The sequence below is a fragment of the Biomphalaria glabrata genome, chromosome 18 (assembly GCF_947242115.1).
Source record: "Biomphalaria glabrata chromosome 18, xgBioGlab47.1, whole genome shotgun sequence".
In the NCBI taxonomy this organism is placed as follows: Eukaryota; Metazoa; Mollusca; class Gastropoda; family Planorbidae; genus Biomphalaria; species Biomphalaria glabrata.
This window is the reverse complement of record NC_074728.1, coordinates 9,395,921-9,410,482: the sequence shown is the minus strand read 5'-3', so window position 1 is coordinate 9,410,482 and position 14,562 is coordinate 9,395,921. Positions and strand designations below refer to the sequence as shown.

Genomic DNA, 14,562 nt, shown 5'->3' with positions numbered 1-14,562 from the left:
CATTAGGGTGCTTTAAAAATAGGCAACGATTTGTGAATACATTGAAATTTTTTTTAAAAAAAGGAAAATCCCAATTATGTCACATCGGTGTACACTTTTTGTTATTCTTGTCTCAATGGGTAGTGAGACCGCAAATCTACACATGATCTATCGACCGTCTTTCACCATTCCTTTCTGTCTTTTGCCACGAATGGAATCTCTTTCAATGACAGGCCCGTCCATTATTTGATGTTGTCTTCCCATCGCTTTCTTTGTCTGTCTCTTCTTCTTTTTTCCTGGTGCTGTTCCCTGAAGGAAGGTCTTTGATCCAATCTTCTCAATCTTCACAAATATGAACCAATGTAAGCATTCTTTTTTTTTTTGTTCTTCAAAGAAAGTGTCAAGATGCTCGTAATGTATTAACAAAGAACGGAATGTGTGTACACTTTATCAGATTAGTTATTCATTAAAAAGACAAAGTAAAGATCTACATGTGAAAACAAAAAGATATTAAAGATGATTGATACATATTTACATGTTTAAAGATCCATTTTCACTGAAGTCAAAATCTGTGGTTTGTGTGTGTGTGTGTGCAAGGTTTCACGAATCACTTCTATTTATTACAAAGCTTATATCTGTCTGTCTGGCCAAAAGTTTAGACACCTTATTTCTCCGAAATCCAATCTCTGATCAAGCTGAAATTTTGCACAAGCATTTCTTTTACCTGACAACACAAGAATCAATTAAAAGAATTAGCCAATTAGTTAATTAACTATTAACTCTTAATTTGTTTGTTACTTCAAACAAGGAAAAGAATTTGTACTTGACTGAAGTGGTGGTATAAAGTCCCCTTTATAGATTGTCGTCTGAGGCTTAGTGAACATAAACATTAAATAGAAACAAGATATAACTACTTAATCTTCCACGTTCATAGACTCTTAGCTAGAAGAGTGGTTACCGCGTTGGTCGATCCATTTTTGTTAAAAAATACTTTTAAAAGTGATCACCCAGATACCCCGTTCTTTATCGACCAGACAAGTGAAAGGATCATAGCGTAATGAGAAAGCTCAATGCATGAAATTGGGCGAAAAACAGCAACAACAAAAAAAAAACAACAACAATAACAAAACAGTTCAAAGAGAAACATAACGTAGTTACCTTCACTAACATAGTTACCTCCACCAACATTATTACCTTCACTAACATAGTTACCTTCACCAACATAGTTACCTTCACTAACATAGTTACCTCCACCAACATAGTTACCTCCACCAACATAGTTACCTTCACTAACATAGTTACCTCCACCAACATAGTTACCTCCACCAACATAGTTACCTCCACCAACATTGTTAACTCCACCAACATAGTTACCTCCACCAACATTGTTATCTTCACTAACATAGTTACCTCCACCAACATAGTTAGCTTCACCAACATAGTTACCTCCACCAACATAGTTAGCTTCACCAACATAGTTACCTCCACCAACATAGTTACCTCCACCAACATAGTTAGCTTCACCAACATAGTTACCTCCACCAACATAGTTAGCTTCACCAACATAGTTACCTCCACCAACATAGTTACCTCCACCAACATAGTTAGCTTCACCAACATAGTTACCACCACCAACATAGTTAGGGTTACCTCCAACAACAAAGTTACCTTCACTAACAAAGTCACCCTTACCAGCAAAGTGACCTTAGCTTTACCAACATAGTTACCTCCACCAACATAGTTACCTCCAACATAGTTACCTCCACCAACATAGTTACCTCCACCAACATAGTTACCTCCACCAACATAGTTACCTCCACCAACATAGTTACTTCCACCAACATAGTTACCTCCACCAACATAGTTACCTCCACCAACATAGTTACCTTCACCAACATAGTTACCTCCACCAACATAGTTAGCTTCACCAACATAGTTACCTCCACCAACATAGTTACCTCCACCAACATAGTTAGGGTTACCTCCAACAACAAAGTTACCTTCACTAACAAAGTCACCCTTACCAGCAAAGTGACCTTTACTCACAAAGTTACCCTGGTCAACAAAGATACGATCACTAACAATATTACTCTCAATAACCGATTTACCTTCACTTACCAAGTTACCCTTGTCAACAAAATTGCCCGCACTAGTAAAGTTCTCTCACTAACAAAGTTACATTAACCAATAAAGTTACATTCATCAACTAACTTCTTTAATCACCAATAAGGCGAAAAACTCCTGTTCAGCCTTGGCAATTTTATATCTGCAATAATAAAAAAAATAACTTATACGAAGAATTAATTAATTAATTGGTAATTTTTAAAAAAATGATTCTTGTTTTATCAGGTACGAAAAAATAATTGTACAACATTAAAACTTGATCCGAGATTAGTGTCGCACCTATTGAATTAGTTGTATAGTAAAAATGTTCCCTATTGAATAGTACCGTTTTCGTCTATTTTGATGACGTCATTTTATGGGTATTTGTTTGTGTGCAGTGGGTGATCTCCCCTTGTCGCTTCGTCATATTTTGTTTTATGACGTAGTAGACTTTCGTCGTAGATCGTTTGGTTCTTTCTCTCCATCTTGGGCAGTAGAGCCAAGTTGTAGATCTTTGGAGCTCCTGAATTAGACTTGTGTCTTCGTTACTGGATAACCTTAGCGTTGACCCGGTTATATAGTCTTGAATTATTTGAGCCCTATTTTAGTATTTAGGGTGAGTTTTATTTCATATTGTATAGTTAATTTTTATTTGGATTCGATTGAATTCGTATATAGATTAGAAGATTAGAAGAATCTTTTCTTTATCTTTCTATAGGGTCTCAGTGTAAAGTTTCAGTCTCAGTCTCAGGTTTCAGTGGTGAAATCGCAAGTCTCAGTTCTAGGTTACAGGTCTGAGGTTTTTCATCTCAGGTTTTCTGTCTGATGTTTCAAGTTTGATATAGAAATCTGAGATTCCATATTCCATATTCCAGATTGTTGTATCCAGACCTTGTGGGTGCTTTGTGAAGTTGTGAACTTTGATGTTGCTATGAACTTATTGATTATTGATCGTCGGTGCACGGTATCTTGGCTGGAATATAGATCTACTTGTTGTTGTCTTGAAAGATTGTGTGGACAATATTACTGAACCTTATAAGTTAAGGTGATTATATTAGTTTTAATATAAATACTATACTAAGTATTTAAATTGAACTATATTATATTACATCACATTATATATTTACTGGCATTCATATCAATATCATTATTAATATATCAGTTCATTGTACAAATATCATTAGATTAAATTTATATTTTTATTTAAATCATCATACACATCGTTTATTGTATTATGTACAGCTGGGTGTGTATGGTGTGACTGTCGGGCTGAACGTGGGCCTAAAATATTACAAGTTGTAAAGTAATGTTAATATTTAAACACATTAATAATTTCATTCATCTAAAGACCTGACAATCAGACGTGTACAAACTTTTTTACCAGACAGAGTGAGTTAATATAAGTTTTGTAAAAATCGTCGCTCACAAAACGGAAGTAAACAATAACACAGCCTGAAAAGTTTTCCTTTAAAATCAATGGTCTACTTATGAACACTTTGGTAAACACAAAATTCAGATTTATTAATAGTTCTTGACACGAACTGTGTAGGGAGTGCTTTCTGAAATACATGCACAAGACATGGACTTTTTTCCCCTCTCTCTCTCTCTCTCTCTCTCTAGATTATGATCTAGAGTTCCTTTTGTCATACACTCACTAGGTAAAGAACTATCGTGAAATCTTGAAATATTCAGCGTATATATATAGCCTGTTATGTTTATAACCATAACCGGATGTGACGTCATATGTTATGATTGCTTGATAGTCCTATCATCACGGATATAAAAAAAAAAGAAAAAACATTGCCCCCCCCCCCCCATTCAAGGATTTGTGAGATTAATGATAAATTTTATTGCACTTAATCCAAACTAATTGACTGTTGAAAGAACTGTGACAGAAGGTTTAATTTTAAAATGATAAAGAGTCCTCGACTATCGGGTTTTTAAACAAGTTATTTTCAAAACATTCAAAACTAAAAAAGTAAAAAAAGACTATTGTAGATCTTCATACATGAAGGCAAATCTGTTGTAGGAAGCGTGGCCGAGAGGCTAAGTACGCTTGAACTTGACTTGGCTACCTATGAAGGGGGCTCGAACAGAGTTGTGTTAACTGAGCGCCTAAAGGCAGCACGGAAAACCTTCTCCCAGATTGGACCATAGCGCTCTGAGCATGCTATAAGCATGAAAGAAGCGCTGTGCAAAGGCTATAAATAGCAAGCTTTTTAGTGTATCCGTTGTACAGAATAATGCGAATAATGAAGCATTGATAAGTGAAACAATGATTTAGTTGCACTCTAAGCACATCCCCAAGCTCCTTCTTTTATAGGGCAAAGTCATTTGTTTTTATAGGACAAAGTCAATTGTTTTTATAGGACAAAGTCATTTGTTTTTATAGGACAAAGTCATTTGTTTTTATAGGACAAAGTCAATTGTTTTTATAGGACAAAGTCAAATGTTTTTATAGGACAAAGTCAAATGTTTTTATAGGACAAAGTCATTTGTTTTTAATTGGTTGGTAAAAGTGTTTGGGTTTCAGTATGACTTTTTTGGACATTATTTGTCTATTTTAAAATCTCTCTCAACCATCCCATTTAGTTACTAGGTTCCCACCAGATTTCTTCATATCACTTTCCCTTTTTACCCTCTAACTGTATTGTATGTGTTAAAGAACGTCAGCAAGTTTTTAGAAATCAGAGTGTATTCAAAGCGCAGACTACTGTGATTCATTTTTACAAAGTTTATATCAACTCACTCTGTCTGTCTGTTTGTCTGTCTGTCTGGCCAAAAGTTTGTACACTTTATTTTTCCGACACCCAATCTCGGATCAAGCTGAAATTTTGCACAATTATTTCTTTCACCTGACAACACAAGAATCAATAAAAAAAATTAACCAATAAGTTAATTGACTATTTGGAATTAATTATTTTGTTTGGTATTTTGATCAAGGGAAAGAAATCATACTTTGACAGATGTAGTGGTATAAGTTGAATCAGTCTACATGAGGACTTCTGAGCCCTGAGTAAACGTGTATCATGTAAACATTCACCAAGATACCCCCTTCTTCCCTCTCCCTTTTACAACTGGTCCAGACAAGTGATATGACCATAGCGCATTCAAAAAGCTAAAAGCTAAACAAAAACAATTGGTAAATATATTTCTCATCGCACAAATTTAGTGTCACGCTGTTATAGAATCGCAGACATAGGGCTGATCCAGACTAATTGATACAATTACACTTAATAAAAACTTTGTTTTTGTTTTTGCTGTTCTTCTTGTTTATTCTGCGTGCTCCCCACTTGGTGACCTGAAGAATACTTTTGCTAAACGAACTAAAGCTCGAAGAGTGTCCGAACCATCCCAGATTTATAAGCTTGACACTATAAAGAATCTCCTCTTATTCACCTGCCAAAATATAGAATTCATATAGAAAAACACTTTGTTTTATTAAAATACAATTTCAAAGCTTTTAAATCTATCAGTCCCAAGCCACAGATATAAAAGTATTGAACTCTGTTGCGTACAATGTACAAGTTGTAATGATCGAAGCGGCTAGATTTCCCCAATTGAATAAGTTTCTCTCAAAAAACTCCGTCCATTGTTATTTTAAAACCATCTTTAAGCCTTTCCTTGTTTTTTTTTATACCCATGTCCATCCCTTCCTAGTTATGTTAAATTCCATCTTTTATCCATCCCTTGTTATGTTAAATCCCATCTTTTATCCATCCCTTGTTATGTTAAATCCCATCTTTGATCCCTTCCTTGTTATGTTAAATCCCACCTTTTATCCCTTCTTTGTTATGTTAAATCCCACCTTTGATCCCTTCCTTGTTATGTTAGATCCCATCTTTGATCCCTTCTTTGTTATGTTAAATCCCACCTTTTATCCCTTCTTTGTTATGTTAAATCCCACCTTTGATCCCTTCCTTGTTATGTTAGATCCCATCTTTGATCCCTTCCTTGTTATGTTAAATCCCATCTTTGATCCCTTCCTTGTTATGTTAAATCCCATCTTTGATCCCTTCCTTGTTATGTTAAATCCCATCTTTGATCCCTTCTTTGTTATGTTAAATCCCATCTTTGATCCCTTCCTTGTTATGTTAAATCCCATCTTTTATCCCTTCCTTGTTATGTTAAATCCCACCTTTGATCCCTTCCTTGTTATGTTAAATCCCATCTTTGATCCCTTCCTTGTTATGTTAAATCCCATCTTTGATCCCTTCCTTGTTATGTTAAATCCCATCTTTGATCCCTTCCTTGTTATGTTAAATCCCATCATTTATCCCTTCCTTTTATTGTATTTCACGTATAGTACTTTATAAAACAGTAACATTGTAACGATTGAATGTCTTAATTCAGACACATTGACGTGTGTTTTACTTCCTTGAGTTCTAGTACTGCCCAACTTTGCTCAGTAGATCTGAGATTGACTGACGTATCCACTTGCTACAAATCATCTCACAACATAACAACTTTGTCCGACAACTGTACAACAGTAACATTTGTGACAACACAAGTTACACCGTCACTACCTTAAAACGGGCTACCGATTAATTATAGAAACACATCAAATGTGAATATAAAATGAGCTGTTTTTTTTTTTTTTTGAAAGACGCTATCATTATACAGCTCGAGGCAATGCGGGGAACACGACGGCTTGCTTTGTTAGGCTAAGTCCTATTATGGTCGGCTAGGAATATGGGATAGGCAGGTTGATAGGGTCCGTTCTGGTTTCACTTTGTATGTCACGGGAAGGATAGCATTTAGGTCATTGCTGTGGTCAGCGGTTTACGAGGATGCGATGTGACCATCACAATGAGCGGCTAATGTTTAATCTCGATGACGTTTTCAATCTCGAGGAAAAGAAAAAGTATCGTGTAGTCCAGCTTCAGATGAGCGCTCTATTTCCTCATCCACATTCATTCGCGGAATAAAGTTATAGCGAAGGGTTTAACAATTACATGTTAAGTGACACCCTGGGCGATTGTCAGCTTGAATGATGTCTTGTACAGGCGTCCTCAACATGTGGGCCTCTGTGTCACACTTCACAGAAGTAGAATTACATCTCAACCCTATATGTGTCCAGGCAGAAGTCTGAGTCGGTACCTGCTGGGAATTCAACTCAAATAAGTCCAGACAGAAGTCTTGAGTCGGTACTCGCTGCGAATTAAAAGATTTTCTTTCAGGAATCCATATTATCTGCATGGATGACTTTGTGATCTCTGTTGATTAACGCCCTTTTTTATCCTCGATTCATATTTTTAATGAGAGTGTTTGTGTCTAGGCTCTGATGTAAACTTGAATAGGATTCATTCACATGGGCGGGGAAGTAAGGGGGCGAAAGTTTGAAAACTGAAGGTAAGAAACGGAACTAAGTGTGATTAATGAATTCTGAGATAAGTTTTTAAGTGAGTTTTATCTCAAATTTGAATCATTAGACAGCTTATAATATCGCTGGTGTTTTAAGACAAAGTGACATCTGTACATAGGCTATTTGTTGAAGTCAAATTTATTTGGATGAAGGTTGTTGAGCTTAAGATTTGTGTCACAAGTTCATCAAAGTTTATTGACAAGTTTTATCAAATAAGTTGTAGATCATGTCTATATGTTTACTCTAACTTTTTTTTTTTTTAGCGGCCCCCGAATGGGGAAATGACGCTATTAGTTTCTTGTGGCCTGTCTGTCCTTCTGTCCCGTTTAGACCTCAGAAACGAGAAGAGGAAATGAAAGTCGGACATCATATTTTAGATCATTCAAAGTTCTGATGCAACGGCTACTTTTTTCTTTTCTGAAAGCGAAAAATCTATCTTTTTTTAAATTATGCAAGCAGTTTTTTTCTGTCCTCTTGGCTTCGAGTTTCCCAGAGAGAGAGAGAGAGAGAGAGAGAGAGAGAGAGAAGGGACGAACTTATTTCGAGGTTGTAAAAATCACTCTGTTCAGTTCTACGTTTTAAGCTTCATGTTAAGTCTTTTACTAAGAATTAATTAATGAATTTGGATTATAATGTGTATTTTTTTTTCCAATCTTTTGACGATTTCTACTTGAAAGTTCTCAATATTTTATTTGGTGAAGAGAATTTATTTTTTAAAATTTCTTAACGCAAGCAAGTACTTCCGGCATTCATTTGACATTGGTCCATCTAAATAAACTTCTAAATATACGAAGATGTACACACCACTCAATCCCACTGTATCACATTTATTTAGACCATTTTTATACAAGATTCAAGTTGGCATTGGGCGGACTCCTAGATTGATCTAATGATGCCTATTTGATTAAGTGGAGGTCAAATCTTTTAATTACTCTCTTCAGAATTAATACTTCACTTGATAAATAGTGCAATAATTAAAAGAAAGGGGAAGTAAAACCAAGGAATGAAGAAACATGGAATTTATTTTGAAAACTATACAAACTAAATATTTATAATAATGACATAGGTATGGCACGTAGAGGCTTTATTAGATGGACAGCAAAGTAGCCAAGAGTGTGCAATAAATAGGACATCTATTTGTGTTACATAAAACATTGTGGACCTTTCCTCAAGTGAGAATCCTTGCTATCACTTTAACCTTTCTAAGTTAGATGCATTTCGGCAATGTATGAATGATAGCGTAAGTATCCCAGAGATGTTAGATTTTGTAAATAAATAGTACTTCTTCAAAGTAATCTATTTTTTTTTTTGCATTTATACCCATGTACATTAAAAATGTTTCCTTAAATTACCCCACAATTAGCAGGTCTGATCAACAGTCTCATATTGGGTTAACTCTTTCTCTCCGTAATTATTTTCCACGTTTCGACGGGGATTCTTTATTTTTCTCAGTAGTATTTCACTACCCTGTTATGATTAAGCTTTTTTGTTTGAGATATAAATCAGAAAATGCTTGATTTGGTCTAGAATTAAAGGGGAATGCGTGCTCTTTTTATAATAAGACAAAGAAAAGTTTATAAGCTCAAACATTAATGTGTAACGATGGTATCGTCAATTAGTAGAGAAAGAGTTAATTTTAATTAGTTAGGGAGGCCACATAAAAAAAAATCAGACTGCAAACATGGAAGGAGTATTAAATTAATTTTTCATCTAACTCGAAGAAAAAGGTAAAAATTGCTCCCTAACCTAACGCAAACAAAGTTAATGTCGTAAACACGTGTCGATTTAAAGTGGTAAATAGAATTATGGCAGAGCTATTCAAACCTTATACTAGAGAGAGAGAGAGAGAGAGAGAAGTGTTGAGAGAGAAAGAGTGAAAAAGAGAAAGTGACTAATGGAATAATAATTTAAAAAATAATTTGAAAATATACTTTTATTCAGTATTCATCGCTATTTTATTATTATTTTATTTTACAATGAATACTCCCCTCCGTACATACGATGATAAATAAGATGATAAAAAACACAAAAAAACAACAACAGCAAGAAAAGGTTTAAATCGAAATACGAAGGATTCTATGTCAAAATTATAATTAATAGAATTCATTGCAATGTGAACACAATACATGATTTTCGTCTGATTCTCATTAGCAGACTTGAGAGTCACGTAACGTGTTCCGAGTTTTCCGGAACGTTTCGTTACGTTGTTAACAAAACGAACAAAGTTACGTTACAATAGAATAATGCCAAGATTAATGTTACACCATAGGCACAGAAATATATATAGACATGGAAATATATAGACTGGTAATCGAGATAATGTTAATTTAGTGATTTTATTATCAGACCTATACAATGAAAAAAAAAAGTGTAAATTTCCCCCGTTCAGTTCCTAGGGCAGATGATGTCAAGGTCATCTGTTTCTGTGGCCCACGGTTAACGAAGGTGTCATGTGACCAACAAAACGACAAACCGCCTTTGCTTTTCCCCAAATAATGCTGGGTTCCCATTAGAACTGGGTGGACTTAAAATCCCGAAATTAAAAATCACAGTCTTTATCACGATTCGAACCCGTGGCCCAGACCCTCCTTGCCCCGGTTCGACAGCCAACCGCTTTACCACTCAGCCTCCACCACTATTTATAATAAAATCAACAATTTGTTTATTCACCCACAGAAAACAAAAAACTTTTCTTATTCAGTTATACGAATCTAATTACAGCACGATAGTCCTATTTCCGACATTTCGTATCCACATTGGTGTCTCCGGTGTACAAAATACACTATCAAGGTGTTGATTCTCTGTGTTCTCTGTATTGGATACTTTTTGGTCACATTTTAGAACTGCAGAATCAAATTTTCTAAGGTGTTACGTTTTTTAAGATAAGATAAGATAGATAAGATACTTTTTATTGATCCAATCAAATGGAAATTCACATTTTCTAAGGTGTTCCGTTTTTAGTAAAAAAACAACAACAATGTTTTAAGTCAATTTGTGAATTACAACTTAATTTAAAAAAAAAATGGGCAACTAAAGGCGATTCGATACGAAGATCAAGTGCCACACATTAGGATAGTGTTACAATTCGAGCTTCATTCTTTTCTATTTAGTTGGCAGCAGCGACGTTCAAGATAGCGTCCTTGACATTGGTGAGTGAATCGGGAAAATCTCCAATAAAAGAAAAACCTATACATTGATTGCAAACATTTTTGTAAATGAACTCCGTGGAATTGTTGAAATAAAACGACAGACTTCCTAGCATCGCTTCAACATATTTGTTTTTGTGTGTTATTTCTAGATTTAAAAACACTACAAATATAATGGGATAAATATATTTTTTTAAGGTTAGTCCTTCTTAACAAGAGTAAACGCCTATAGAGTCAATAACTATATCTAGTAAAATTTTTTTTTATATTATGAAAAACAAACAAGAAAAAAAAAAACATTTAAAACTTACTCGTTCTGAGTGGCAGAAAGTATATAGTCTACAACTATAAAGTGTCCAGTCTATCTATATATTCGCTACTAACATGTTTAAACATTTGATTATGTTATTTGAATGTAAATAATCAAAGAAATAAAAACACAATTAATAAATTGCGTTTGATCTAACGGATAAAAAATTAAACAAGAATTTTGAGCAGTGGCGTAGCTAGAGTGAGGGATCCAAATGTGAAAATCCCCCCCCCCGGGCACCCCATTTGAGGGGATTTTTTTTTCATTGAATATTATTGCCATTATCTCATTTCATGATGTCGAATGTCAAAATGCAGGGGCCCCTACAGAGGTTAAGACCCTCCACCGGGCCCACAAATCCCTAGCTACACCACTGATTTTGAGCATATAAAATAAAAAAAATATTTACTTATTGTATTTTGTGCTTATCAGCTTATTTTAGAAATTATTTTTTTCTTTACTTTAGATAGTATCAGAAATATCACCCCCCTTTCCCCACCATAACCGTAACCCATTAACTAGATGGTCTTCTATTGGCCAAGAAGTCCTACGCTTGACCTTGGCTTGTCTACCTATGATGGGGGCTCGAGGTTCGACACCGACTCGAGCAGAGTTGTGTTTACTGAGCGCCTAAAAGGCAGCACGGAAAACCTTCTCCCAGATACCCCCTCCACCCACTGGTCCACAAATGAGATTGGACCATAGCGCTCTGAGCATTCTATAAGCATTAAAGTAGCGCTATATAAAAGCCATCATTTTAAATAGCAAACTTGACATTAACATTTAATATTTACAGCTTTTCACTATAGGACTGTGAATTCATTAATCAGCACACTATATTAAACAAAAAGACAACAATAAATGTATTCATCACAGACCTATATATATAACACTGAAACTGGAAAACGGAAACAAATTCTTATCCATTAATGATCACATCACAGACCTATATATGTAGATTGTTATGTATATAACTCTTTTTTAAGCTGTAAGGGAAGTCGCCCCGAATCTAGGAAAATCGATCTTTTCTGTCTTAGAAAAGTAATGATCTTTGGTTTTCAAAGTTTAGAAAAAATGCAATACCATTTCGCGGATTTCAAATAGAATATGCTATTATTAATATTAATAACAGAATTATATATTTACGCAAATTAATGTAAAGTCATTTCCTGTTAGTTTCCATTGAGATAATGTATCGAAAATCCTAGATCGAAAATAATGTAGGCCCGTTGATTTTAAGTCCGTTGATTTTAATAATCTTATGATTTTAGATGGTAAATTTAAATAGATTGATTACCTAGATCTTTCTAGATCTAGATTATGTATCTAAAAATGGCAAAATATTAACCATGAGATCAGAATACTCTTATTGTCGATGTCTTGTCACGTAGGTTAGGGTTGAAAAAACAACACTTTACTTCTTGTAACTACTTTACAAAACGACGCTTTGTTTCAACTTTTTTTTTTTTTTTTTTCACATTTTTATGTAGTGTTAGAGATCTAGTCCAGTCTAGGTATATATATAGGTCTGTGGCATGCATACAATAGGAAGGGAGGCAACTGTATCACGCGTCATAGCAGAAGTGAAATTTTGTTTTTCAGAACAATTTTTCGTTTACTTCAAACTATTTGGTCATTTCCCTTTTTTCTCTGTCGCTTAAGTTCTGACCTACTTCACTAAATGCGGATTCAGAAAAAAAAATTGACATTTTTAAAACAAAGAATAAAAAAAACAACACGAACATGGCGCAAGTATCACGTGACTTTCTAACATTTAAATACAATCTTACAGCAATACAACACTTCCTTCACACAACGACATGGAGACATTGGATGCATTTAGAAATAAGGGAGGCAACAGCAGAAACAAAAAATTCTCTGACGTTATCAGCAGACAGCGGAATGCTTTAAACTTTAAACTAATCTTTATCACAACTAGGATCAAACGTACAAATGTCTATGCCCCCACGGCTAACACCTCAAGTCCTCAAGTAACGCATCCTAGTATAATATTTATAGTAACAAAAATGTTGATCAAGCCCTTACGTTGAAATTAAGCAGTGGACTTGACAATTATATTTCACTGGCGATGCTCCATAGACCAGAGCTACTTGTATACAATTATTTCAGGAGTTTCGATAATCCAATCTCACCTAAGCAGGGCACCCAGTCATACGGAGTGATTAATAATATGTGGGGGATTTTATAAATACAGTTTTCAATGTAATCAGTGTACAGAGAGACGGAGGTGTTGATAAACCCTGAATACAAAAACCGCAAAATTTTTTTTTTACTTTATTTTTCTTACCTCGGAATCAAATTTCTACACTTTTACTTTTGTTGTACTGTGCAATTTATAATATAATTTATAATGTAATTTATATTGCAAATTAATTATATTTTTGGCAAGAGAGCTCTTTCAATTTAGCGCCCGTGATCTTGTTCATTTTGTCTATTTCAAAATCTTCCTAAATCCTAATTTTGAAAAATGTTCTTCAGTTTTCATTCCCTCACATTTCTCTGAATTGCTTTTTTTAATGACTGAAATTTATCAGTCAAAGAACATAAACTGGATCTTAAGATTCAAAAAGTAAACAAAGAGCAGACTACTCCTCCATGAGAATCAAACAAGAAACAATATCCTCACCAGTAATCTTGACGGAAGTATCAACAATTTAATAAAATACATAAACACAGAATGAACACATAAAAAAATTTAAAAAGTTAAAATCATAGACATATGCCTATGGTTAAAATATTATCAGAGCTACGGGAATCCCAATAATAACCTTGAAATAAAAAAGTTAGTTTTAAACTATGACAGAGTAAGAAAAAACAACAACAAAAAACAACTTATTTTTTTGAAAAAGACAGCATGTCCTATACAGAGCTTATAGCGCGATTATTTTCTATTCATAATAAATGAACGTTAGAATTTCAAAAATGGATTCATTTTAGCCCCGCCCTGTTTCATTCGGAAATACCCGAAGACATCTAATCCGTTCAAGAGAAATATTTTCTGGTTTTCTAGCCAAAGTTAAATTTATTTCTTTTTATGCTTTGAAAAATTATCACAGTCAAATTAGAGTGTTTCCCTGTGTGGCCAACCGGCTAGTGATTCTTGTCTCAGCGATATACATCAACTGCTAAATTACTAGGAAAATCGTTGGAGCGGTTTTTGACATCAGCGTCTTTGCAGGTTTAAGGTTTTAGGTTCCACGACTTTCCGACATGGATAGAGGCATATTAAAAATAAAAATATTGTGTTTTCCCGTTCTCCTTTACATTAGCATTTAACAGAAAAGTTTAAAAACTGTAAAAATGAATGTTCTCTCACAGAGGCGTCATGTTACATGATTGGGTGTCGGAGAAATCATGTGTACAAACTTTTTACCAAACAGACAGACAAAGTGAGTTGATATAAGCTTTGTAAAGAAAAAATGCCTTAAGATATGTTGAAGATTGTTGGCGCAGATCAAAGCAGAAACAAAGGCACAGAAACTCAGTTTTCCTTTTAGAAGTACTCGTGACGGAAGGCAAAGCCATACTTGTGGCTGCATTGCTTCAGAGTCTTGCCCAGTAGAGGTGAACCACAGAAGAAGACTGTCACTCTTCCTTTGGCGTTGTTCTTGATTTTCCGGAACAGCTGTGAACATAGA

The 14,562-nt window shown here is 34.6% G+C and overlaps 2 protein-coding genes across 2 annotated transcripts in view; both read right to left on the bottom strand.

Annotated features, from left to right (window-relative positions):
• Nucleotides 1-434: 434 nt before the first annotated feature.
• Nucleotides 435-2,950, bottom strand: LOC129924016 (loricrin-like). The gene is made up of 4 exons (XM_056017611.1): nucleotides 2,873-2,950; nucleotides 1,725-2,034; nucleotides 1,138-1,629; nucleotides 435-466 (listed from the first exon to the last, which is right to left on the bottom strand). The coding sequence occupies exons 1-4, from the start codon at nucleotides 2,948-2,950 to the stop codon at nucleotides 435-437; spliced, it is 912 nt and encodes a 303-aa protein (XP_055873586.1).
• A 6,428-nt stretch (nucleotides 2,951-9,378) lies between these two features.
• Nucleotides 9,379-14,562, bottom strand: part of LOC106069823 (NADPH oxidase 5-like) — a 39,002-nt gene continuing 33,818 nt past the window's right edge. The window contains exon 19 of the mRNA XM_056017610.1: nucleotides 9,379-14,549. Coding sequence (XP_055873585.1) covers nucleotides 14,418-14,549 — 132 coding nt within the window. The 3' untranslated portion in view covers nucleotides 9,379-14,417. The remainder of the gene's footprint in view (nucleotides 14,550-14,562) is intronic.